The sequence below is a fragment of the Suncus etruscus genome, chromosome 5 (assembly GCF_024139225.1).
Source record: "Suncus etruscus isolate mSunEtr1 chromosome 5, mSunEtr1.pri.cur, whole genome shotgun sequence".
Classification (NCBI taxonomy): Eukaryota; Metazoa; Chordata; class Mammalia; order Eulipotyphla; family Soricidae; genus Suncus; species Suncus etruscus.
Window position 1 is genome coordinate 115,701,141 of NC_064852.1, and position 26,722 is coordinate 115,727,862.

At 43.3% G+C, this 26,722-nt stretch overlaps 2 protein-coding genes and 1 non-coding gene across 28 annotated transcripts in view; 2 read left to right on the plus strand and 1 right to left on the minus strand.

The window, feature by feature from the left end:
• Positions 1–7,815, plus strand: part of RAPH1 (Ras association (RalGDS/AF-6) and pleckstrin homology domains 1) — a 56,823-nt gene extending 49,008 nt beyond the window's left edge. The window contains 3 exon segments of the mRNA XM_049773169.1: positions 1,901–2,043; positions 4,750–4,883; positions 4,885–7,815. Coding sequence (XP_049629126.1) covers positions 1,901–2,043; positions 4,750–4,883; positions 4,885–6,724 — 2,117 coding nt within the window. The 3' untranslated portion in view covers positions 6,725–7,815.
• A 5,703-nt stretch (positions 7,816–13,518) lies between these two features.
• The window catches only part of ABI2 (abl interactor 2), an 86,825-nt gene continuing 73,621 nt past the window's right edge, over positions 13,519–26,722 (minus strand). For 10 of the 26 annotated variants that reach the window (XM_049773241.1, XM_049773229.1, XM_049773228.1 and 7 more), the window contains 3 exons: positions 24,247–24,336; positions 19,420–19,593; positions 13,519–17,994 (listed from right to left, as the gene is read on the minus strand). In XM_049773241.1, the coding sequence (XP_049629198.1) occupies positions 17,819–17,994; positions 19,420–19,593; positions 24,247–24,336 (440 nt within the window). In that variant the 3' untranslated portion in view covers positions 13,519–17,818. The remainder of the gene's footprint in view (positions 17,995–19,419; positions 19,594–24,246; positions 24,337–26,722) is intronic. The other 16 variants (XM_049773242.1, XM_049773236.1, XM_049773235.1 and 13 more) reach the window with 3 other exon arrangements.
• LOC126010562 (U6 spliceosomal RNA) lies at positions 21,112–21,218 on the plus strand. The gene has a single exon (XR_007496585.1). It is a non-coding gene; the product is annotated as a U6 spliceosomal RNA (small nuclear RNA).

Below are 26,722 nucleotides of genomic sequence, written 5' to 3' on the forward strand. Positions count from 1 at the left end.
AAACAAGTCAGAGGGAGAGAGAGAGACGCAGAATAGTCTCACTCATCTATGGGTTTTAAGAAAAATAAAAGTCATTTTTGCAACATTCCTTAGAGACAATGAGAGGAGGGCTGGAACTTCCAGCTCACTTAATGAAGCCCACCACAGAGTGGTGAGTGCAGTTATAGAAATAACTACACTGAGAACTACCATAATCATGTGAATGAATGAGGGAAGTGGAAAGCCTGTCTAGAGTACAGGTGGGGGTGGGGTGGGATGGAGGGAGATTTGGGACATTGGTGATGGGAATGTTTCACTGGTGAAGGTGGGTGTTCTTTACATGACTGAAACCTAATCACAATCATATTTGTAATCAAGATATTTAAAGAAAAAAAATACAGCTGATAGGCGCTTGCCTCGCACACAGCTGACTCAGGTTAGATTTCCAGCACCAAATGTGGTCTCCATTGAGCATTGCCAGGAATGGTCCCAAGTGCAGAGCTCAGGGTAAACTCTGAGCACTGCTGGATGTGCACCCAAAATTAAAATAAAATACTTAATAAGTAGTCCTCAAAAATGTCAAGATCATGAGAAAATAAATAGGGGCTAGAAAGATAACAGGACAGATTGAGTGCAGGCTTTTCATTGATGCCTGGGTTTAACCACTGAACATTGCTGGGATGAGCCCAAGTACAGAACCAGGAACAGCCCTTGAGTACCACAGGTCCAGTTCCGAAATCAAAATTACTAAAGAAAAATGGAAGAAAATCTGAGAAACTGTCTTGAGATACAACTACTGTATTGTGGGACCCCAGGTCAAAAAATGAAATTTTTAAAATCTAGTGAAATCGTGATGAAAATTGAAGTTTAGTTAATAGTAATTATCAGTGTTGTGACCATAGTATTATATTAATAACGAAGAAAACTGGATGTTAGACATGCATGAAGTCTGTTTTGATTTTATAGTTTTCTGTAAGTCTGAAAGAACAATTTTTAAATAGACAATTTTGAGATTATGACGTATTAGGAAAGATAGTGTAAGAGTATGTTGCAAGTAGAATTTCAGAAAAAAATTTAGAGGAAAATTTGAGAGAAAAAATGGAACTCTTTTGGGGAGCGGGGTTTGGGCCACATCTGGCAGTGCTCAGGGTTACTCCTGCTATCTGCTCAAAAACCACTCCTGGCAAGCTTGGGGGACCATATGGGATGCTGGGGTTTGAATCACCATCCTTCTGCATGCAAGGCAAACACCCTACCTCTATGCTATCTCTTCGGCAAAACGAACACATTTTTAAAATTATTGTAACACGCATTTCCAGAATTTATTTTATGAAATTTCATGTTGCCTTTTCCTCCTCCAACTCATCTGATTCATATACACACCATGTTTATTGTAGGGATTTCTATAGAAGCCAGGACGTGGAAACCACCAAGATGTTCAATAACCAGTGAAGGGAAGATGCAGAATTGCATCCTACAGACACAATGGGATACCGCTCGGGTCACTATGACCTAGAGAGAGCTAGCTAGAGGGTGTCATTTTAGCTAAGTGGATTAGAAAGAAAGGACAAATACCAATTGTTCTCATCTTTTGAGGTATAGAGAAACAAAACAAGTTGTTTATTCTATGACCCTTTTATTATATTTAAAAGTCTCTTGGAGTGAGTTGCACCATAAGGGAAGTTTCATAGTGGAAAGTGTTTAGTTTACTTACATGAAATGAGTTGAAGGAAATTTGCCTGTTTGCTACTTAAACACTTGGTCTTTTTTTTTTTTAACACCTGGTCTTTGATTAAAAGTTCTATCTCAAGCATATCTATATAGTTTCACATAAAACATCGATATGATCTGTCTAAATCATTCTAATTCATCCAGTCACAATGTACGTTGATTCTTGTTTCTGAAAATCTCCTTTAAACAGAATCTCAGTCAAATCACTCGAATCAGTCTGACAGTGGAGTGTCCGACACCCAGCCTGCCGCTCACGTCCGTTCCCAAAGCATCGTGAGTTCTATCTTCTCTGAGGCCTGGAAGCGAGGGACTCAGCTGGAAGAGTCTAGCAAGGTAACATGTTTATTCACATAGAAAAACCTGGTGTTTTATGCTTCATTCATTGCCTTCTTCTTGACCTTTATTAGGAATCCTTAGAAATTTTACTTATTAGGAATTTTTCTTAGTCTTGTTTCAGTCTTCTTTCACTGCCCTTTAGAAATGAATATTTATAAGTGAACTATTTTGATCTAAAATCTCTAAAAAAAAAAAAAAATGCCAGGGAGTTTATCCTTTATCAATGGCTTAAAATTTTAAGAGAATGATCTCCTCCTTTCTACCCTTAGTCAATTTGAACAGAGCAAAGCCATAAGACCAGTGTCATAAATCTGTTCCAAAAATTTTGCTATTAGTTAATGGATTTTGTTTATTCCTTTATCTTTCTTTTGTGCTTTTGGCATTTTTGTGCATTGATGGATTTCCCCCAAATTACAGTTTATGTGGAAGATTAAAGTCTAATTAACCCCTTTAAAATTTGAAACCAGAGAGATAAAGTGGGAAGGGACTTATGGTCAACTCAGGTTCCAACCCTGGCACTTCATTTGTTCCCTGAAGCCTTGTTCTCTGAGCACATCCAGGTGTGGCCTCCTGTCCCCTGAAAACAACAAATTTAGATCCCTGAGCCTTGCATGCTCGCTTCTTCAGAAACTCTTAAGGACAAGTCTAATAACTACAAAACCAGTTTTTAAAAAAAAGAGGTTCTTGAGCTCATCTGAAAAAAGTCCTAGCAAAAAACTCCTGTGGGCAAGTCTCTAGCCTCACTGTCTTTACCTTTTCAATGTCAAGGGCCCATACTGGCTGTCATTATACATTTACTCCAAGAATTCTTTGGATCTTCAATTCTTAATATGAATCACTTATCCAGGTACATTGACTAATGAAAATAAGTGGCTACTTTCTTTGAATTTTTTTCTTTGCATATGTGATCATTTTAACTGGCCCTTAGTGAGGTAAAGGGGCTTTCATGCCCCAGTATCTAGAATTTTCTTATAGAAAAACATATTTGAGGATTGGTTCTAATGTTGTAAATTCTCAAAACACCAACAATTTGGCACCATATCAGAAGCTCAAACTTCCCAGCAGTATTTCCTTTACCCATCTGTCAGTTCGGATGAATCCCCGTAATCTGGTACTAAGGACCTGTATGATAGGTCCAGAAGCAGGTTTGACTAATTCATTCCCTAGCAGTGGTTCTCAAACTACGGCCCGAGGGCCACATATTGTATTTGTTCCTATTTCGTTTCTTCACTTTAAAATAAGATATATGCAGTGTGCATAGGAATTTGTTCATAGTTTTTGTTTTTGATATCATCTGGCCCTCCAACAGTCTGAGGGACAGTGAACTGGCCCCCTGTTTAAAAAGTTTGAGGACACTGCTAAAGTCTTCAACCTCACTAAATTGTCAGCAGTGTTATCCTTGTGCAAAACTGTCCAGTTATGAAAAAGACTCAAGAGAGCAAAAAAGAGAGGGCTTGTGATGAAAGAGTCTGTGTGCCATTGTGGTTTCAGGAAGAGTTTGAAGTGCCACACAAGTGACGATGTGTCTATTATCTCAGCCTCAGGTGCCAAATGAGAAGGCCAGCACAGCTAAGGTCTACACCTCTGCAGCAGCCCACACAGGGCCCAGTTAAGGTCGGGGGCTGTTCTTTGGAAACACATTAACCTGGATGACTCCTATAACCCAATCGTGCAGACTAATGCTTTTACTTTGATGTGCACCTTTCAAAGAAATGTGAGTTCCCTGATGGAACTCGAGTCTTCCAGCCAACTAACCCAAACGTTTTTCTGTGCCAGTGACGTCATTCATAGTGGGAAGGAAACAGATGGTTGATCCTCAGTTTGTTCAGAGCCTTGAAGATGCACCAAGATACTAAACCAGTGGTCATTTCTTGACTCTTTTCAAAGCAGTCAGACCACTAATGGGTGCATGACTCCATGAACTAATCCACCTCATGTGGTCATTGGAGCCATGCCAGGAGGTGCCATGCCAGGACAGGCTTGTCAGCAGGTGGTTGGCAAAGTCTAACTCTTACTTGATATCGTTCCTGGACTATTCTTCCGGGGTTTCCTCTTCTTTTCTTCTGCCTTTTTCCTCTGTGGTTCTCTTTTATGATCTTTGGCTGGAATGTTTATGAAGGGATTCTTGATCTTCCTGTAAAACAAATGTGAGAAATACCCTCCCTTACCTTTATTGTTAACGGTTGTGCATGTTGGATGCCAGTGTATCACATGAACACGTGTGTCAAGCCCCTGCATCCCTGTGGGACTGTGCGTCTGTTCACTTATACCCACATGCAACTCCCTAGTGTGAAAGAAACTCACCCACTGTCATTCCTGGGGACTCGGAAATCCAGCACTGCATCTGCCTAAATGTTGGCGCACCCCTGGGCTGTGAGTGGGGCTGTGGCCTCCCCGTGAGAGTCCAGGTGGGGCATCCTTGGCCTTGAGCCTCTCCCGGGCCAAAGTGGCTTCAGGACAGGAAAGCTGGTCCTGCTGCCTTCTGGAGATCGATTTCAGAATATCGTTGGCCTCAGTTTCCTCTGCCCCAACATCAGTTTAGCCTTCCCATCCTTGTGTGTATTTGTCTTTCTTTCGGATCACCAACTGCTGCCCCTTTCCTGCATGTCTTTTCAGACTGTTTTTGGTTGTGTTACTGTCTGAGCTTTTCCCTCCATAACTGGTTTCTTGTATTTCTCTCCCCTCTTTCCCATCCCCTTTTAGGTCCGAACAGAGCCCGTGAACCGACCTTACACGTCCCTGATGCCCCCGTTATCCCCACAGCCCAAGGTGGGCACCCCACATGCTGCCTCACAGCCGGCCCCACCCCTACCCCCGCCTCCGCCGCCGCCCCCACCACCCCCCGCCGCCCCCACCGCCCCCTCTGCCCGGCCAGTCCGCGCCCTCGGCCACCTCGGCAGCCCCCCTGTTCGTCAAGTACAGCACCATCGCCCGGCTGCAGAACGCCCAGCACGCGGGGCCCCTGTTCAGGCCCCCATCCGTGACCCCTCAGCCCCCAAAGCCCCAGATCCCGGTGCCCCCCAGTGGGGTCGTGCCGCCGCCCCCGCCCCCGCCGCCGCCCCCCACCCCGGGCTCGGCCATGGCTCAGCTGAAACCGGCACCCTGCCCCCCGGCCCAGCCCTGCACCCCGGCCCTTCCGCCCCTGAAGATTCACCATGGGCAGCACCACACCCAGCCCCAGGGGGGTCCCCAGACACCCCCGCCGCCTTCTCCCGCTGCTGCGCCCCTCCCTCCCCAGGCCCCGCCGAAGCCCTTGGTGACGATCCCCCCGCCTGCCAGTGGCACCAAGGCTGGGCCTCTGGCTGTTGCGCCCCAACTTCTGCAGACGCCCGCGCCGCAGCCACCTCCTCCTCCTCCTCCGGTGCCCCCGGCCAAGAAGCCGCCGGCCTTCCCCGTCGCCCCCAGCGCACCCTCCGCCCCGGGCCCCCCACCCACCTTCCCCAAGCAGCAGAGCTTCGGGGGGAAGCCCCCGGCCTCCCCGCTGTCCCCCGCGGTGAAGCAGCTGGCCAGCCACTTCCCGCCGCCCCCGGAGCCGCAGCCCGTCAAGCCCTTGCCCGGCAGCGCCGCCCCGCAGTCCCCGCCGGCCGTGAAAGCCAAGCCCAAGTGGCAGCCGGGGCCGGCACCGTCCCCCGACTTCCCCCCGCCGCCCCCCGAGAGCAGCCTGGGCTTCCCGCCGCCGCCCCCGCCGCCGCCGCTCCCGCCACCCGTGTCCGCCACGCCGACGCCCGCGCCCGCGGTGGCCCCCGACTGGAGCGGCTCTCCGGGCAGAAAGGGCCCCGGGAAGGCGGCCAGCCCGGGGGGCAAGAAGCCGCCCCCCACGCCGCAGCGCAACTCCAGCATCAAGCCGGAGCCCAAGCGGCCTTCGGTGGACAGCCTGGTCAGCAGGTTTGCTGCTCCCGCAGAGCCCCCCGCGTCGCCCCCTCCCGCAGCGCCCCCCAAGCCCGGGAAGCTGCACCTGCCAGGGGTGAACTTCCCCGGGGGCCCCCAGCCAGCGAGCGCGCCTGCCAGACCCTCGGCGCCCTCGGTGCCCGGCGGGCGCGGGAAGGACCCGGCGGCCGAGTTCCCGTCCCCGCCCTCTGACTCCGACTTCCCGCCGCCGCCCCCTGAGATCGAGCTTCCTGTGCCCCCCGTGGACATCCCCGCCGTGTTCGCGGGCAGCACCTCGCCGAGGGTGGCCGTGGTCAACCCACAGCCGCAGCAGCAGCCGCCGCAGCCGCAGCCGCCGCCGCAATGGTCCAGAACGGCCTCCAAGAAGGCGCCGCCGCCCACGCGCCCCAAGCGCAATGACAGCACCCGTCTCACTCCGGCGGAGGGTCCTGAGCCGCCTGCAGCCGTGGCCACCTCCACTGCCACCGCCACCACCTTGCCCCAAGTGCCCACCTCGCCCAAGTCCAGCCTTAGCGTCCAGCCCGGCTTCCTGGCCGACCTGAACCGGACCCTGCAGCGCAAGTCCATCACCCGGCACGGCTCGCTCTCCTCGGCACGCCTGTCCCGCGTGGAGCCCACGGCCACCATGGACGACATGGCGCTGCCGCCGCCGCCCCCCGAGATGCTCTCGGATCAGCAGAAAGCCGCTTTCGGGGGCAGCCACATATCAGGCTATGCAACCCTGCGGAGAGGGCCCCCTCCTGCTCCCCCCAAAAGAGACCAGAACACCAAGCTCTCGAGAGACTGGTAGCCAGCCACCCGGGCCCCTCTTGTTTTGTGGGATCTGTCAATGGGTTCTGAAGTCAGCTCACCTGGGCAGAGGGACTCAGTGTCCAGAGCCTCCTGGGGGATGAATTCAGGTAGTGTCCAGCTGTAGTGTAAGTGTGTATACACGCAGCTGTAGTCTGTATAGGTATGTATACATATGTGTGTATGTATGTGTGTGTGTGTATAGAGAGAGAGCTGAGAGTGATTCTATTTATTCCTTTTCTTTCCTGGCCTGCCCAAAAGTGGGTTTTGTGTATTTTGGGGTACAAGAGGCATGGAAGGGTGACATGTGAGTCCCGTCCCTTAGAATTTCTGTTATTTTTGTGGATTGGAGCAAAAGTTTCTCATGAGTCATTTAGAAGGGATTTTTTTCGTGCCCACGATGTGCAGCCTATCTGCATGTTGTATATTATATATTAAGGACTTGATGTCTAATGTCCTGTTTCTCAGAGAAGAACAGCAAGAATCTTTGATATGTCGATAGGCTTTCTGTGGTTTGATTTTTTTCTTTTTTTCCTCTCCCAGCTGGCTTAATTTGAACTGCTTGACTATTACTATCCATAAAGGGGCACTTTAAATCAGGAAAAATCTCTCAGCTTCCTAGAACGGGTAAATAGTGGTGTGGTGAAGTTTCATGAACATACTTTGTACATGGCTACAAGTGTGTTGAGAGCCAATGTGTGGTGTAGCTCGGCTGTTCCAGCTGAGAACTGCTGTGTGGATCCCACCAGATCCATTTCTGGTCGCCACAGGTAAGCTCGCTGCCTACAACCCATAGATGACTTAGACTTAGTCTTAAAAATTCTGGGTAATCTAGATTCTGCCAGAACCCTCTTCATGAACTTGTGAAACTGAATCAGGCTTGGTTTCAGGTTGTTAATTTGTTGTGAGAGTATCTCCAATACAGTATCCCTGGAATATTCTGTCCCAGTATATATCATTGGGGTTACCAGTTATCTTAACAGTTTGTGCTTGGGTAGATAATGAAATTAGGTATTTGTAGGCAGTTGCTTCATAAAGTTTATACATCCTTTATCCAATTTGGTACATCATTACAACAGTCACCTTCTGAAATGTGTCCTTTTTTGTTCATCACTTTAAAAGTTTGAGCAATTAGAAAACAGAAATGTTCCTGGGCAGTTGTCACTCACTGGATGGAACTTAGTTGTGTATATATGGACAGAATACAGATAAATTGTGGCACAGGACTAGCAGAGACAGGGAAAAATAAATAAGCTTTCTGATCATTTCATATGTATCACAGTACATTATCACATTCATCCATGAGCCTACTGGGGCAGACTGGGCTCCTGGCTTTTTGTTTTAGAGATTTGTCCAGGTTAGCAGTTCTGTAGAAAAGTGCTATCCAAACATAATGAGTGATGTTACAGATGACACATGTGCAAAGTGAAGTAAACTCATTGCTTGGATGACAACCTATAATTCTGTATTCCTGTCCAGACATGTATCCCTCTCAGTACCGAAGAGAAATCTGTACTGCTGCCTTATCTATTGATAATATTAAACTGACCATTAGAATCAAAGGCTGCTTAAGGGAATAATAAAACCAGTCATCCCAGCAATGATAAATGGGCACATCTTATAGTGAAAGTGTTTGCTTGCCTGCTGTAAGGAGCACCATTACAAACTGCAGAAAGTTTGACAATATCTCATAGGAAAAACTAATGACACTAATATAGTGGGGCAGAGAGAATTCAGTAAGTGGAAGGTGGATCATACATATACCAGATAACCCACTCCACGGAAGGATTACTTTAGAGAATGGCCATCTCGCTACACTGTTTCTCCAAGATAATATCTAACATAATGTGGCTATGGCTCAGTAAGGTGTTATATCTACCCGGGCTGGGGATATAGTTCAGCAGTAGAGCATTTACCTTGCATGGATGAGGCCCTGGCTTCATTTCCCAGCATTGCAGGGTGTAGGGGAAAACACTCATTTCAAAGACACTTTGTGGGTACGTTTATTGTTCACAAATTCCCATGGGCTTTTAATGTTTTCATTAAAACCTGCACAGTGGGGCCGGGTAGGTGGCGCTGGAGGTAAGGTGTCTGCCTTGCAAGCGCTAGCCAAGGAAGGACCGCGGTTCGATCCCCCGGCGTCCCATATGGTCCCCCCAAGCCAGGGGCGATTTCTGAGCACATAGCCAGGAGTAACCCCTGAGCGTCAAACGGGTGTGGCCCAAAAACCAAAAAAAAAAAAAAACCTGCACAGTAACTTGGGGAAATTTAGGGTACATATTGCCAAGCCCCACTGTGACTCCTGAGTAAATCCCTATAATCTACCTACAACTATATATTTCCCTCTTATTTGGGGGGGTGGAGAAGTAGAGTCTAAGGAAATCAGTCTAGTGATACATTCATCACTATGGCCCTGAAATGGATTTAAGGAAAACCTCAACCTTCCTAGGTGAAACTATGTGCCCTAAATCTCCCATCCTGCATGATTTGAGGCCTACAATGGAGTCTTCTAGGACCTTTTCCTTGTAAAGTCCTGATGCCATTCTGAACTAGAGCTCCTAGAGTATCAATTTCCCTAAGAACACTAGAACACTTAGAAGCAGGACCAGAGGAAAAATGTGTCACTGTGATCCCTATTTCTTCTCTGACAAGTTTCCCACAAATAGGAAGGCTGTTATTTTTAAATGGGTGAAACAACAGAAATTCCCCTCCCCAAAAAAAGTGTTTTTACTCCCTCGTGGTCTTTTGAATTATGAGTTGGTTTTATTATTTGGGGTTTGTTTTTTGTTGTTGTTTTGTTTTGTTTTGTTTTCTGCCAGGTTGCCAGGTGACACTAACACTGTGCCTTCTTCCACTGCCTCTGGCCTGAGAACAGCTGTACTAAAAACCAGCGGGATGGATTCATCCTGTTCCGGAAGCGGGTGCCTAGGAGGCCAGTGACGAGCCCAGTTCTCACACCCTTAGCTCTTACAGATTATTTCTCAAATGAAGCACCCTGTGATTCAAGTTTGGGCTCTAACTCCAAAGCAGGTCCTGTGCTCTAATAATAAAAACGAGTTGATGTTGGATTCATAGATAAAGTATTAGACTACTCTGTAATGAAATTTTTATCAGGTTCACTTTTACTGCTCAAATACACATGTTCATCCTTTTAGCTGATATCATTCTCATGTGGGGAAAAATTAACTATTTTAAGGTTTTTACATATACCCACTTAACTATAACTTGGAATTTTTTAATTTGAGTTTTTTAGGATGAGGAAGATGGCTGAGTCAAGTTACAGGAAATTTTCATTACAAAACTTAAAAGAATGCAGATATGGTTTTGTAATTCTCTAAAATTAAGGTGCTCTTGCCCACTCATGGCATATTCTGCAAAGGGCTGTGAACTGTCTTTTAAAGTCCGGACCTCTTTAAGTAAATTTAATTAATACTGAAAACAATGCCGAATTAACCAAATATGGGGTATTGTGAGTAATAATTCTAGGACAGTGAGATTTAAGGAAAAGTAGTATTATTAGTAAGAGACATACATCCATAATCAAAGTTTCAAAAGCTGCTATTCTGGAAGAATATAATTGCTGATAAGCTTAAGGATGTAAGGGTAAATTTGCCTGAAGAGAATGTGAGCTAATGGTATGGGTTAGGTTTGATTTGATTATAGGACTACCTATGGAAGAACCCATTTTTCCCTCAGTTAAAGCAATTTTATGTTACAAACTTTATGTGTTTTTAACTTATTCTGGCTTTTTGCTTATCACCAAGTGTTTTCTATCCTTTCAGGGCTAACAGATTACAAATGATTTACTCTCAAATTTTATCAAGTTTAGGCCAATTGAAGATTGAGATTATCGGTGTTCATTCTGTTATTGTACTTTCAGTGAAATATAATAATTTGAATATATACATCTGATGAAAATATCTCCTAAAATCACTATAGTCTGCAAGTTATCTATTGGTACTTTCTAAGTTTTGTTTTTTATACTTTTTATCACTTGTAAAAATCTATCCCTAACCTTATGAGAACATATGACCACTTGCAAAGTTGATCATTTAAACAAATGAAAATGGATTAAATTTATTATTTCATTAACTTTTAAGGTTATTTTTTTAAGATTCAGTAGAGCATTTCCACACCTTCATTAATCAAATAAGTGCTTGGTTCTTCATTGTGCCCTTGGAAGGTCTCTGTGTACAAGAATTTGAAATCTAGGACAATTGCAATATAAAAATAAGGAAAATAATAATCCTGATAAACACTTGAAGGAAAACTCTCCAATTGGTTTGTTCCTTGTTTAAATAAACCATTTAGAAGAGAAAATCCTATTAGCTATAATTTCCAGTGCCTTGAACTCCTTTGGAGGAATAGCAGTTAAAAATCCACAAGTGAACGTCGAGGTGCTAATGGCAAAGTATTTCTAGTTTGGGCAGAAATATTGAAACGTGTCTCACAAAAGATGATTCCATCTCCTTGGAGTCTGGTCACTTTCTACCAAAGATACTAGAGAAGTGAGTCAGGGCAGGGGATGGGTCTGCTACATACTTAAGTGGCTCTGTTGAGAAGGGGGTTGACTGACCAGGGATGGCTAGTCAGGCCAAGTGTGTGATGGTTGCGCCTCAGCCTCTTCTTAGGCTGAACATGCTTTTGCAGAACTTGAAGAACAAGATCTATTTTAGGAATCGTCCATTGTTATATTAATTGTAACCGAATACCAAAAACTGCCATTTTTTCCCATGATTTCCACCTATTTTTTTTTCCTCTGCTTGTAAATAATACCTACTAGAGAATACTCATTAACTGGAATGTTTCAAATGACTTTGCTTAATTTTATTATGAGCCACTACTGAACTCATTTTATAGAAATGTACATTTACAATCAAACATCAGAGCCAGGGCTGTGGCTCACTTATAGAGCACATGCCTTGCATGTCTGAGGTTCTGGGTTGGATCCCAGGCACCTTAAAGAGAACAAAAAAATTAATTTTTTGTGCTAAATGTTGTAAAAACATTGTTTACTGTTTTAAAGAAAAATTGCACATTTAAACGGGATTGCTCCCTCTCTCCCATTTCTTTCACAAATGGAGGCAAGGCTATGGGAGCTTTGTAAGTAAAATAGATACAGTGTAGACTATACTTTTTCAAAAGCATGAAAAAGGCAAAAGGAACTGTATTATCAAAGTACCTGATAGAGGACATTATTTAAAGGATTATGCACAGTTCAGTAAAGATGAAGTCGAAATTTTCTTTTAGCTCTGTTGCAATTTTCTTCTGCTTAAATGTATGATCTCATTTCATTATGTGCCTTGCTCCGATTGTGCAAACCTTACCTTACCTAGATAATATAGAGATATATATATATAAATATATGAGAGATATATTCCGTACTACTGACGATGCTTTGGTTCTACTGCTGGATTAAGTTATTTCCTAAATTACTCTTGCCAGTTACTGTCAAGTCAACTGTTGTAATAGCTTTAGGACAGTACTCAACAGTCAAGCGTAAATTTGTTTTCAGTTACATGTTTTCATTCTGTCAGCTTACACAATCCTTAATAAAAAATACATAGATTTCATTTAAACTTGGGGACTTTTACTTGACTGTTTGTGGCTTAGCACTGTTAGAACTTGTTTTATTTTTTTTTGTTTGATACCCCCAAAATAAGGTATCCAAGGACAATACCTTTAAAGTTTAAAGGTAAATAAAACTCATTTGCTGTTTTCAATTAGGTAGCCTTCAAGAGTAGTTTACAACTAATGGCAAATCAGAGGGTTTCTGCTATTAAATTTATCAACAATTAAGAATGGTAAGTGCTTAAGATTATTGGAGGAGAGCTTCCCAGTTGGTTTTTGATTTAAAAAAAAAAAAAAAAAAAAGGACAACTTGGTACAACAGAAATTACTCTTGGCAGGCTGAGGGGATCAAACCCGGATCCTTCAGGGTCCTCGGCGTGGAAGGCAAACGCCCTACTGCTGTGCTATTATTTTGGTCCTGCAGGATTTTTCTTTTTTTGGTTTTTGGGCCACACCCGCCGATGCTCAGGAGTTACTCCTGGCTGTCTGCTCAGAAAAAACTCCTGGCAGGCACGGGGACCATATGGGACACCGGGATTCAAACCAACCACCTTTGGTCCTGGATAGGCTGCTTTCAAGGCAAACACTGCTGTGCTATCTCTCCGGGCCCCCTGAAGGGTTTTTCTTATATGCATCATTACTCTTATCTTTGAGACAATAACACATGCCTTTGTTTCTACTTAAACAAATTACAAAATTCTTACATAATCTGGTCTCCTTGCAGCAAAGACACAGTATTTCATTTTGTGTTGCAATGCTTATTACAACTTCGTATTTTAGTCAATGCTCATCCTTTAATATGTCATGTTTATAAAATGTAATTTAAAAAAATATATATTACAAAAATCACCTGTGGAAGAGTGAAATCACTCATAGGGCTTGAGTCCCTGCTTTGAAAACAGAAGACCAGGGTTTGGTCCCCGGAACTGCCATATTTAACCAAATATATCATCCTTGGTGCCAGAGTGATAGTGCAATGGGTAGGGCTTTTGTCTTGCATGTGGCAGACCCAGATTCTATCCCTAGCATCCCATATGGTCCCTTGAGCCTGCCAGGAGTAAGTAACATCTGAGTGCCACCAGGTGTGTCCCTCGTCCCCAAAAAGAGAAAACAAAAAAAAATCTTCCTCTCCACAGATGTCAAATAAGCCAAATAAGCCACATGCTTAAGACTTCCCACCTCAGAGACCGCAGTCACACAGACACATGATCACAAGACACTTGATAGATTTTTATGGAATTTTATTTAGGTCAAGTTCTTAGTACACTGCAACACTTAATTCCAAATACAGATTCAAACTTAAAAAGTGAATGCCGCCCCCACTCATCTGGAGGTGGTTCATGGCACACGAGTAATGTCACTGGCAAGGAACAGTTCCCTCAGTTTTCTGGTTTTCAACTTGGAATACAGAGCCTCCCCTTGGAAGCTGAAAGTACAACTGGCCAGATCAGAAATTGTTTATTCATTTTTTTAAACCATTTTGTTAAGAAAAAAGATGTATGGACACAAAACATGATAAAAACTGCTTTTTCCATAGAATTTTGAAGTTGCAAAAAACATTTCCATTATAATGTGAAAATAAGCTTTTTTTTTTGTTTGTTTTCTTTTTTTACAAAAAGACCAAGATATTTAGCAAGGATCATTTATACACAGCTAGGCCCTGTCATTTCATTTATCAGGTTTTTTTTTCCAAGAATGAGATTCTTAAGAAATAGGAAAAAAGATCAGCATAAAGAAAAACTTGGTAACCGAGTACAATGCTGCATCTATTAAGACCTGTTTGATAAGTAAGGCTGATGCTGTGCTTTGACCAGTGCTCAAAGAATGTCACATTTTCACTACCTGCACTTTGTGGAAAAAACTCTGAACTGGATGTGGTTTCTGATGGGTTTAGAATTTGTTTCACTCAAGTTGCACTTAATACACTCCTTTAAATAGTTTGAATACTCTTGTGGTATCAGAACATGGCACATCTTTTCAAGTATCTTGAAGATAGCAAGTAAGAGCTCAGAATCTCTAAATTGACAGAGCACATTCAGTTAAAACCGTGGTAGCAAAGGTACAGTGTGGTGCTGAGTCACATAGTGTTAACACCGTTATGAAGTAGCTGCTATTTGAAACAGAGCATCTTTGATCAGTGAAATGAGACTGAATTAAAACCGTTATGGGGTACTCACAGGACCACGTAGTGCCAGGACCCAAGCCCAGTCTTCCTGCATGTGCTCTGCCCATCAAGTTAGCTCTCTGGCCCTGAACTAATATTGTTCAAAAAAAAAAAAAATCATCAGGGAAATCATCTTCACACTGTCAGGAATTCTGGCTAAAGTAATTCCAAACTGGACAAATGGGACTGGGTGGACATGGGAACATGTTCCAATCACAAGAACAGAGGTCACCTACTAAAGGAAAATGACACCCAAAAGTGAAGGTGAGATTCTCATTTTAATGCTCTCAAACCTAAAAGCCATCCTCACTTTCCACACCTTTTTTTCTGAAGGGGAGGGACCTCAGTACAGTTTGGGCCACTCCTGGGGGTGCTCCAGGGCTATTCCTGACTCGGTGCTCAGGTGCGACCCCTTGTGGTTATGCAGTGGCAGGGCTCTGAATTGGTGTCAGTTTTACATGAAGACACCCCTGTACTATACAGTCCAGTGGGGAAAATATAATCAAATAAGACTGCTAAGGAGCAACCTACATTAGACATCTCTAAAGATGCTTAAAGAAAAAGACGAACTGGGTAATAGCAAGAGGGAAAAAGAAAGGCAGGCTGAAAATTTCTGACCTACTCACTTGATAATGGAGCAGGCCTTTGCCAGTGCTGGGGTGGAAAAAGCAAGAACCCTTCAGGGAGAAAGAGCAAATAGCTAAAAGATGGAAAATATTGAGAAAGGTCTCTGAAAAATACGTTTATTCCTATCCTTTTCTTTTTTTACTTCCTTAGCTCTACATCATATACTTGAATTTAAGTCTCTGTAAACCTCCTAATTGCAATAATAACAACCAATCCCAAAAGCTTTCATGCCACTTTTTCCCCCAAAAGAACTGGACAGAAGTCAAAAAGAATGAAATCACTTGTTAAAAAAAAAAAAAACTCACCCATTACATTCTTCCTATCCTGATAAAATGGTTGTTTACTAGTTGACATATTTTAGACTTTATTTGCTATAATATTTCTGCATCCTTTTGAAATTCCTAGTTCCAGCCACCTTTGGGTTATAAAAATGGGGAAAACTTAGAATAAAGTTTGAAAATACTACCCTCTCACAGCATGCAATCTATGAAATTATTACATACGTTAAAAGTTTCCAATTACTGTAAACCATGGAGCATCATTATATGGTATCCTTCTAAGTACATAGAATTCGAAATTATACAAAAATTGTAAAATGCAGAAAACCAAACCAGTATTTTTGTAACAAAAAAAAATGCCCATCCAAATCAGCTGACCTGGGCTTCCCCCTTGCAGCATGTGAAAATCAGAAGGCCTTCCCCACATCTTCTGAATTCCACAATCCGGCACAGACCAGCAGGCAAGCCACTGCATTCTGCACCACTGTCTTCAGTCAGCAGGACAAGCTGTGGGAACTAACTCCACAGGATTGCCTACGCTACCTTCTTAATCTACTAAGCTTTTTCAGTACAAAATTAAACTGTCATTTGGGAGTAGGGGACTAGAATACCTAATTAAGACATTTTCCCCAGTGATAATACTAAGTAAACTATCCAATTATGGTCTAGGCTGAGAACCCCCAGGGCCATTTCTCTGAAGGAAAGCAGAAGACATAATTCCCAGATGACTTAACAAAAGCAGAAGTAGAATGTATTCTGGACAAGTTGATGAACACTAAAAGTGTTCAAGAACCATAAAAGAAAAAATAGCTAGCTTGCAATGGGTGTAAAAATTAACCAAGACCTGTAACTATAAAAAAAATTTGATAAGGGAGCTCTTCTCCCTCGGGGTTCCAGTCAGTGTGAAGGTTTGTGCTGTGCCAACAGTCTCAAATGCCTGGTGGCTTCTGGCTGTACCATCTCAGGTGCCTCAAACATGACTAGACCATCAACCTCTTCTATCTGCACCATCCTGTGCAACACCCGTATTTGAAACATTTGCAATTAGAGCTGCAGGGGTTGGGATCTGGACCAGACCAAGTGATGCATGGGCTCCCATTGCAGTGATATTCAAACCAGGGACTGCGCACGCAAAGCAAGTGCCTTCACCCCAGGCCAATCTCTGGTCCTGCCTCCCTATGTCTCCCAGTAGAGGGGGGCCGAGGACCATGAGAGTGCTCTTCATCGCAGGTTCTCCTGAACAGAACCTCCTGATACTGAGTGGTGATGAAAACCAAAGCTATAATGTGCAAATACAAAAATACTGTCATTTCTCTCAAATTATTTTTCTAGGATGAGATTAAGTAATTGGCTCTATTCCACTTGCCCCAATATACTTGAGAGAAGGTACAAATTCCTAAGAGCAGCTACTTCAGAGGCCAATCACATAACATTAAGAGAATTTACCTCTTCTAGAATTAAGTGAGTAAACAATGCAGCAGCAGCAGCTAACACTGGCCATTAATAGTCAGAAAGCACAGTAACAAGCCTCCTATTTCCAGTGATAATCAAGACTCAAAAATGTGAAATTCTAAAAAAAGAATGATTCTATAAAGAAAAAAAAAAAAGTAACTGGTGTGACCTCCAGGATCTCAGTGCTCAGAACAGCACCTGTGGTGAGTCAAGGTGAGTTTCTACAATGCAGCCTATGGAGAAACCAGGAACATCCCCGCCTGGGTTCCCACACTTCATGCCCACTTACCACAAGCTTAGTTTCTCTTAGTTTCTGAGCCCCAGGGCCCCATGTAGTAGAGCACATGCAAAAGGACACCCTCGGAATACTTGGGGACTCACATTCATCCACTGCCTGCTCTATAAACTCAGAAACACTCAAGGGCTGAAGTAAGTTCATCACGGACTTGTCCAGGAGGATGCAGGATTTACAGTGTTACAGGGGGAAACAGTCCTGCAAATGGTCAAGGACAGAACCTAAATCTTGGTTCCCCTCCTTGAAGGACCAGAAGAAACTGGGGCTTGGGTGGGCGCTTGACCTTAGCACAGGCACTGAAGGATGTACAGTGATGTACAGAGCCTGCAGGGGGAGAAATCCTAAGGACACAGAGTATTCCTGAGAAATTATCCCAGATGTTTTCCAAATTTGTCTTAACCTGATTGATTTGACATAGTTATGCTGTGACAGCTCTGGCATGTCAGAAGATGGTCCCTTTATTTCAATCCACACAGCTCAGCACAGTACAGGTGATGGCAGCAAGATCCATTTCTTTAGATTCAACTTGCTTTTTTTTTTTGTTTGTTTTGCTTTGATTTGTTTAATACTGGGGGATAAACAAACAAAACTAAGTAGTTTTTATCATTTGCCCTTCATTCATTTCACTCAAGGGGAATCCCCAGGGCCTTTTCCTCTGGGAAGACCTGACTATTCTGGGAGGGAGGGAAACAGCCCGGCCACAAGCTTTTACTCAGAATAATGCATGATGGACTCCACATAATTTCCGGGAAAGAGCCCAGTCACTCCATTCATAACTCCTTCATACCAACCATCGTCATTCTTCTTGATGACATAAATAATGGCTCCTTCCTGAAATGACAGCTCATCTTCCTTGTCTTTTGTATAATCATAAATTGCCACAACTAGAGGGGGAAAAAGGAAGTTAAAGAGGAAAATAACATTGCAAAGCACCAAATAAATAGCAATACTTCCCCAACATTTCAGTACTGAAAACAGTGACTTTGTAAATATACCCCACCCCAACCAAAATCCCTTATCATATGCAAACCAGAAATGCAATCAAATAACAAAAAATGTTATTTCTAAAACCCATACGACGTGGAATTTTGTATTACTTGGAAGATGTTAGGTTGAAAACAACATGGGGGGGGGGTGCGCACCAACATTTAGTGTTAACGACCCTGAACAACCTAAAAGGAGCTGCAGAGATAGTATAGAGGGGAAGGCATTTGCCAAGCACCAACCCACTCTTCATCCCTCGCATCCAATACTGTCCCTGGAACTCAGCACAGCCAGGAGTGATCCCTGAGTGCCCAGCCAGTGTGGTTCAATTCCACCCCCATCAAGAAAACAAAAACCCCAAATCTATGAGAAAATACCTATTAAAAAGAAATACAAAATATAAAAAATGATATTTTTAAGCTGAATTTACTATAAAATGTGATATTGTGTAAAAACACATTTTCAGGGCCCGAGAGATAGCACAGCTGTAAGGTGTTTTGTTTACTTTGCACCAGGATGGACCCGGGTTCGATTCCCAGCATCCTCTATGGACCCCTAAGCCTGCCAGGAGTGATTTCTAAGCAAAGAGCCAGGAATAACCCCTGAGCAGGGTGTGGCCCAGAAACCAAAACCATAGTATTTAAATTAAGTAATAGAGATTAATACTGAAAAAAATTAAACAGCCACAGAGCTCTTCCTTGCATGACTTTGAAAATCACAAGCCTTATACAATTAAATTAATGAGTCCAGGAGCTGGAGAAGTAGGCCAGGGGTTAGGACCTAGTTCATAACTATAAATGTCTATGGCCATACGTATAGCTGACACTGTTAGCTCCTGAGTACCACATGGTCCCCTGAACACGGCCAAGTACTGCCCAAGAGGCCCGGAGTACTGTGGGATACATCTCTAGGGAGCAACCTTGCTCCCCATGGCAGAAGTGGCTCGAGCAGCCATCACCCTAAGACTCTCACAGTGACCTGCAGTCAGCCACTATGAGGGCTGCATTTCCTACACATCGTGACCTGAGCAGACCCCCAAAATACAAGATGCTCCTTTGTACTGGTCAATTTTATTTCTATGCAGAGAAATAAACCACTCTTCTCCCCATTCCCCTAGACCAGGGGTCCTCAAACTTTTTAAACAGGGGGCCAGTTCACTGTTCCTCAGACCATTGGAGGGTCTGACTATAGTAAAAACAAAACTTATGAACGAATTCTTATGCACACTACATATATCTTATTTTGCAATGAAGAAACAAAACAGATACAAATACAATATGTGGCCTGCGGGCCATAGTTTGAGGACCACTGCCCTAGACACTTACCCTTTTCCAGGTAAGACCGCGGGGCCCATGGGGGATCCTCTTCTGCATAAGGGTCACTGTACTCTACTACTGCGGCCTCCTCCTCGTCATAGTCTTCAGGGGGTGGGGGCGGCGGAGGTGATTCATCAAACACTGGTTCCTCGGCAGGCGGTGGAGGGGGTGGAGTATCTGAAACTAAGGAGGCAGAGGGCTGGTGACAAAAATGCACACGTGCACACCACACACGCGTCAGTGCATTGTTCAAGATTGCTAGCCCACGCTTCCATGCATGTAACAGAATACGAAATTGAGACAAAATAGGATTTCAAAGCTCGAGTGGGCAAAAGACTGTCCGCATTCCCAAGAATTTCCCCTAAACTCTAGCAGAATTTCTTCCTGGGGTAGGTGCTGGCAGACCAGCAAGTACAAGTCAGCTATTCACTACTATTAACAGAACTTCTGATATACCGAAGACTGAATATTTTTCAGAGTCAGAGACCATTATTACAGTGTACTCTGATATTTCAGTCTATCAAAGGAAGAATGATTATTCTAAATACTATTTTATAACAAATTAGGATAAGTTCATTGAATAAATTTTTTCATTGCTACTTTTAATCAAAAACTTTAGTACCACTGTACCAAATTAGAAGAACAGAAATAACAAATAACTTTGGGTAAGTTTGTCTATGAATATGTTTGGCTTTCACATACATATAAAGGTGTGTATGTGTGTATATATGTATAAATGTTTTTATATACACACATACATATGTATACATATACAGAATTTCAGCTAATTCAGAAAGATATGATCCATATTTTCTTTAGGCTAAATATTCAAAATTACTCTAAATATTTAATGTCTTCTTTATAACTTTTCCACAACTCATTAATAGATATTAATGCACAAAAGATCCCATACATGCATTTAGGGAACCCAAAGCTTTCCAAATCCCAGATGCATAAACAAAGCTCAACAAAATAAACTGAACAAAGCTGTGTTTGAGCTCCCCAATTTTAACAAATAATTCAATTTCACGAGTTATCAGTTTTGCATTCATGAAGTTCAAGTCTATTTTCTATTTTTAATCTAAACCCATGGATTAAATCAATGGATTTTGGAGTCTGCTGAATGCTAGTCAGGGTTAGCCATCAATACTATGTCCTAGTCCAGGGTTTTTCTCACTGTGGGATGCCAGGCTACTTACAAAGTTCTATACTTTATAAACTTTAAAACTTAATTCAAACATAACTGTTGGCTCAGAGTCGGAGCAAGAATTCAGTAGGGGCTCATTTGCCTTGCATGCGACCAATCCAGTTCTAATTCTTGGCACCCCAATAAGTCTCACCACAAAAATGATCCCTAAGTGAAGAGCCAGAAGTAGGCCCTGAAAACTGCCAGGTATGGCCCCAAAAAGCAGTAAGACAAAGAGACAGACTTTAAAACAACTGCACAAAAAATCTGCATTCAAAATTATCTTTCAAAACAGTTCCCTTGTGGGGCTAGAAAGATAGCATGGAGGACAGTGGTTCAAATCCCAGCATCCCATATGGTCCCCCAAGCCTGCCAGGAGTGATTTCTGAGCATAGAGCCAGGAGTAGCCCCTGAGCACTGCCAGGTCTGACCCAAAACCAAAAAAAGAAAAATTAGGCTGCAAAATTATTCAAAGATGTTGCCATGGCTTATCATTCTTAGAAATGACTCAGAAAGTGCTCGCTTCAGCAGCACATATACTAAAATTGGAACGATACAGAGAAGATTAGCAAGGCCCCTGCGCAAGGATGACATGCAAATTCGTGAAGCGTTCCATATTAAAAAAAAAAGAAAGAAAGAAATGACTCAGAAAGGGGCCAGCGTGATAGCACAGCAGTAGGGCATTTGCCTTGTACACGGCCTACCCAGGACAGACCCGGGTTTGATCCTTGGCATCCCATATGGTCCCACAAGAATGCCAGGAGTGATTCCTGAGGGCAGAGCCAGAAGTAAACCCTGAATGCTGCCAAGTGTGGCCAAAAAAAACCAACAACAACAACAATACTGATTCAGGAAGTCTAATAAGAGTGAGATCATTTTTTAGCTGAAACTGGCCATGGATATACTGCAAGTAGTAGGACATGTGCCAAGAATGACTGAGACCCCGAGTTTACTCCCTGGTTCACATGCCTCTCATGAACACCACTGAAATGATCTCAATATTTTTAAAGGTTTAATTACTAAGTTAACACTTCATAACACAGTATCTTCTTTAACATTATCTTCTTTATCTTGGAAGGTGGTGCTTTTCATTATCATTGAGTGGGTTTGGAGACTGGCTTTCCGAGATTAAGTAGTGTTTAGTAAGTATATAGTAAGTAAATGGTTAGGCAGAAATTTGAACATCAATGCCCGCTATCTTAAAAGCTTAACCACTGGGCCTGGAGAGATAGCACAGCGGTGTTTGCCTTGTAAGCAGCTGATCCAGGACCTAAGGTGGTTGGTTTGAATCCCAGTGTCCCATATGGTCCCCTGTGCCTGCCAGGAGCTATTTCTGAGCAGACAGCCAGGAGTAACCCCTGAGCACCGCCGGGTGTGGCCCAAAAACCAAAAAAAAAAAAGCTTAACCACTGGGCTGGAAAGATGGTACAGGGGTAGGGGTTTGCCTTTCATGTAGACAACCCAGGACAGACCCGGTTCAATACCCGGCATCCCATATGATCCCCTGAGCCTGCTAGGATCAATTTCTGAGCACAGAGCCAGGTGTAACCCTGAGCACCACCGAGTGTGACCCAAACGCCCCCCCCCCCCAAATGCTTAACTACTGGGGTGGAGTGGGGTACAGCAGCTAGATAGGCCTTGACCAACCGGGTTCAATCCTCAGCATCCCGTCTGGTCCCCTGAGCACGACCAGGAAGTAATTGCCCAAATGCAGAGCCAGGAGTGATCCCTGAGCATCACAAAGTATGGCCTGAAAACAAGCCTCCCCAAAAGCATAACTATTATGGGATGAGATATTAAATCAGCTTAAACTGTTGTGTTATTCTTCAACATAGATCAAACAAAAGTCTATCATGGCGAGGCACTATGCTTGCCACAGGTAGCCGAGGAGCAGGGAGAAGTCGTGGAAACAGAACCAAAGCGGAATCTGAGCACAATGCTCTAAGGCACCACATCCAGGAGCACGGGATCAGACTTCTAGAGTCCTGAAACCTGAAGCATGAATACAAAGTGCTGGGCATGGGGTGGAAACTTTCATGTCAGGTGTGGAAGGGAGGAAAAGGCAGAACAAAGCAAAAGTAAGAAAGTAGGAAGCATGTAAAATGAGCCAAGTGCAGAAGTCTGGAGGAAGCTGAAAAGGACTAAAAAAAATGGAATGGGCCTAAAACAGTACTAACTCTGTCCGAAGAACAGCAGAGAGCCAAAGAGGACTTTTAAGATGAAAATTAAAATCAAGGACAGGGAAGTAGTTTGAATAGTGAGGAAAGTACGGAGTGTGTGAAACTCCCAGAGTTCAATCCCTGCGCAGTACCACTGGCTGTGGTGGTCCCAAAGAGCTCTACTAGAAAGGCCCCTACACCATTCACCCCAGTGCAACCCATGTAGACATGTAGCCCTAACAGAGAGCAAACATCGGCTACCAAGAAGCCTCAGAGTAATAAACTCTGTAAAAATATGAAGATAACCCCCCCAAATGTATGTATGTTTCCAAGGTAGACACTGATCTGCATGTCTAGTTTTTTGTGTGTTTGTCTACAAAATCAGCCACAATAGACTCCATATATAGCTTTTTATACACTTTGTGGCGAGAAATGTATGATTTTGGAATGTTAAAGGAAAAATGATTACCCCAAAAGCAATCACTCTGTGAGATATAAATGGGAAATATTCATGGGCTACTTTCCCAAAAAAAGCAGAAATAAAATAGGATATTTTCAGAAATATGTAATGAGCCCTCGCTCGGGCCAGTTAAGATTGGACTTTAACCAATTAAATGCCCAAAAAAAGAACTGTGTCAACCAAGAGAGTCATTTAGTCAGTCAGAGAAGTGCCACTGAAGGAGATGGAGAGGATCTCCTATGAGCCAGGTGTTTTTTCTAAGTGACAGGGAAAGAGCCCATGAACAGAACAGGCCCCAACCCCTGGTCTCGGGAGTTCACAGTCAAGTACTGGGGTGCCTGTTCCTCAGACAGCAAGAGCTGTGGCATCAGAATGCAGGCCACTGTCTCTAGGGAAAGGCTGGTACTGGCCACACACACTGGGTGGCATTAGCCTGACCCTGTGAAACATCCTCAGTTCAGCACCCAGGCCTGAGTGTGGTAGAAATGCTGACAGGGAAGAATCCAGCTATTGGATCCTGGTCCTGCACTCCCTATGTGCGGGCCGAGTTCCCAGAGCTGAGTCCCCACAGCGAAGACTCCATCAGCCACTGAATTAGCTCCATGATCCCACATGAATCCACACCAGGTCAACGTGGACCACATCACATAGTGAAGTCTCTCGGGTATCAGATCGGGAGCTTAGTGGTCGTAAAGCCGCCATGGTCCAATCTCTCAGGCCAGTCACAAAATCCTGAAATCCCAGTGTCAGGAAATTAATTTATAACTTGTCTGAGCAACCTGCAGAAAAAGGTGGAAGAGTTTCGAAGTCCAAAGAATTTCCTTAGTGACATAGAAGCTCTCTTCTAGAGCCACACTTTAATTTGTCTCATCACTAGAAGTAGAGAATTTTGTCTTATTTATTTTAGCACCCTGCTGTTGTTCCTAACAGTCAGTTCCGATCAGAATGTTGGAAATGTCTCTGCAACCAATCACATAGAAATGACATTATGCCTATAATCTGATCTACAGCATAAAGAAGACATAACTTACTATTTTCTTGGACTCGGGCCACAAATCCCATTAAAGGTAACTGGGGAGTTACCTGTAGAATGGAGGGAGGAGGAGCGAGAGCGAGAGGTACTGCAAAAACAAAAAAGGGGTGGAGGGTAAGGGGGACGGGCAGGCACAATCAAAGGAAAGGGTAATACAATAAAGCAAACATATGGCAAGCACCATGCACAAACACATCAGATGCTATTGAAGCACATTCTCCTGCAGGGATTCATTGTTCATTAATACATGGAACAAAAACAAAAGTGGGGTGCTGACAAATTTTCCATAATTATTACCACAGGAAGCATTTCTTATATACACTCTATCATATAATGGCAAACTGATGTTTTCATATCAATAGCATCTCTGAAATACATATTTGAGATTATGTGATAATTGTTTTCTCAATTTTATCTTGTAGGCTACAATTTTAAATGTTCGTCAATAGATGGAAAAACATTATATTGTCTTTTTTTAAAATCATATCAGGAAGTGCTCAGGACTTATTTCCTGGCTCTGCTCTCAGGAATCATTCCTAGAGGAACTTATGAAATGCTGGGGATGGAACCTGGGTCAGCCATGTGCAAATCAATCACCCTGCCCAATGTAATATCTTTCTGACCCCAGAAAAAAAAATTTACATTCTAAACCCAACATCCTAAAATTTGTAGTTTTCATTACTTTATTAAAAGGTAAATTAATTGGTTTTTCCTATATTTCACACACACCGACTTCCTTCTAAGTGCAAGTGCTCTCTCTACTGGAAAGAAGTGACACGCCCCTCTGAGTGTCAGGTCTGCACCAATGTCCTTCTTCGTAGCCACACAGCTGTGGTCAGCTACATTTTCTCTGATTCTGTAGAAAGACACCGACCTCATTCAAATCAATCTCTCTTCTCCAATCTTTCCCTCCACCTAAAGTACCTGACAGTTTGTTTGGACACTAGTCAGTCTTCAACCTAGGTAATATTTGGCATAGGGCACAAATGCACCAAGTACATTTTCCAATGTCCCAAAGTAACTCTATCATTAGTTTTCTTCAGAATGAATGTAAAATCAGGGATGCATCTTCTTAAAATTCAAAATTCTTATTAATTCAAAATTATTATTATTATTAAAATTATCATTTTTATTACAGTTCAAAATTACAGCTAAAATCAGTAAAACTAAAAGTATAAAGAATCACTGCCTCCAAAGTGATCACATTCTAATGGGAAACTCAAGACAAAATAACATTGGCCCAATAATAAAGTGATTCCCGGCAGGTGATGACGGAATGTCACTGTTCACAGTAGTGGCCCTGACCAAGGCCACACAGAAATGACTCCTAAACAGAGATGAAAAGGTACTCAACAGCAAAGGCTGAAAATAAAAGGCAGGTTGAGAATCAAGAAAAAGCAAAGGCTTAGAAGGGGCAAAACACGTATGCATGGGTGGACATGGAATGTATTATGTTGACCGAAATGAGTCAGAAGGAGAGGGATGGGATAAACATAGAATAATCTCACTTATCTGTGGGATAAAGGAAAATAAAAGACAGTGTGGGATGATATCCAGAGACAATAGAGATGAGGATTAGGAGGACCGGTCCCATGGTGGGAAACTTGCCACAAAGAGCGGACAGTCAGGAAGGGTGTGCCAGGAAAGAGATATGTGTGGATGGCTCTCCTTCAGTAATAATAGTGCAAACCAAGGTGTTAAAAAAAGAAGAGAGGGAGAGAGGGAAAGGAAGGAAGAGAAAGAGGCGAGAGAGGGACAAAGGGACAGACAGACAGACAGACAGACAGACAGACAGACAGACAGACAGACAGACAGACAGACAGAGACTCGGCCCCAGAAGCAGGCAGGGGAAAGGGTGAAAGGGACGGAGCAGGAAATGCACACTGGACAGTGCAAAGCAAAAGGATGAACAAGATGCAGGGCAGGGATGTCGAATTCAAAAAAAAGAATCTTACAGGAAAGAGGCTGCACTTGAAATCACTACACCAGATACCTGAGCCATCACCTCTTTACTATTGAAACTGCATGAACTTAGCTTCCTTAACCTCAATCAAAAATGTGACATCAAATAGAGAACACAATCCACTTTACCTTATATCTGCATGTTTTTAAAAAAAAAAAAAATATATATATATATATACATATGTATTTGGTTTTGGGGTCACACCCAGCAGCGCTTAGGGGTTACTCCTGGCTCTAAGCTCAGAAATCGCTCCTGGCAGGCTCGGAGGACCATATGGGATGCCAGATTCGAACCACCGTCCTGCACGCAAGGCAAACATTCTACCTCCATACTATCTCTCCAGCCCTAAAATATATTTTTTAAACTTTATTTGTTAATTCATTGATTGGTTTGTTTCTGGGCTACACCCAGCGATGCTCAGGGGTTACTCCTGGCTCTGTTCTCAAATACTGGATGTGAGCAGCTCCCCTCTGCCAGACCCCAGAATACATGGAGACGCCCTAACTCAGTG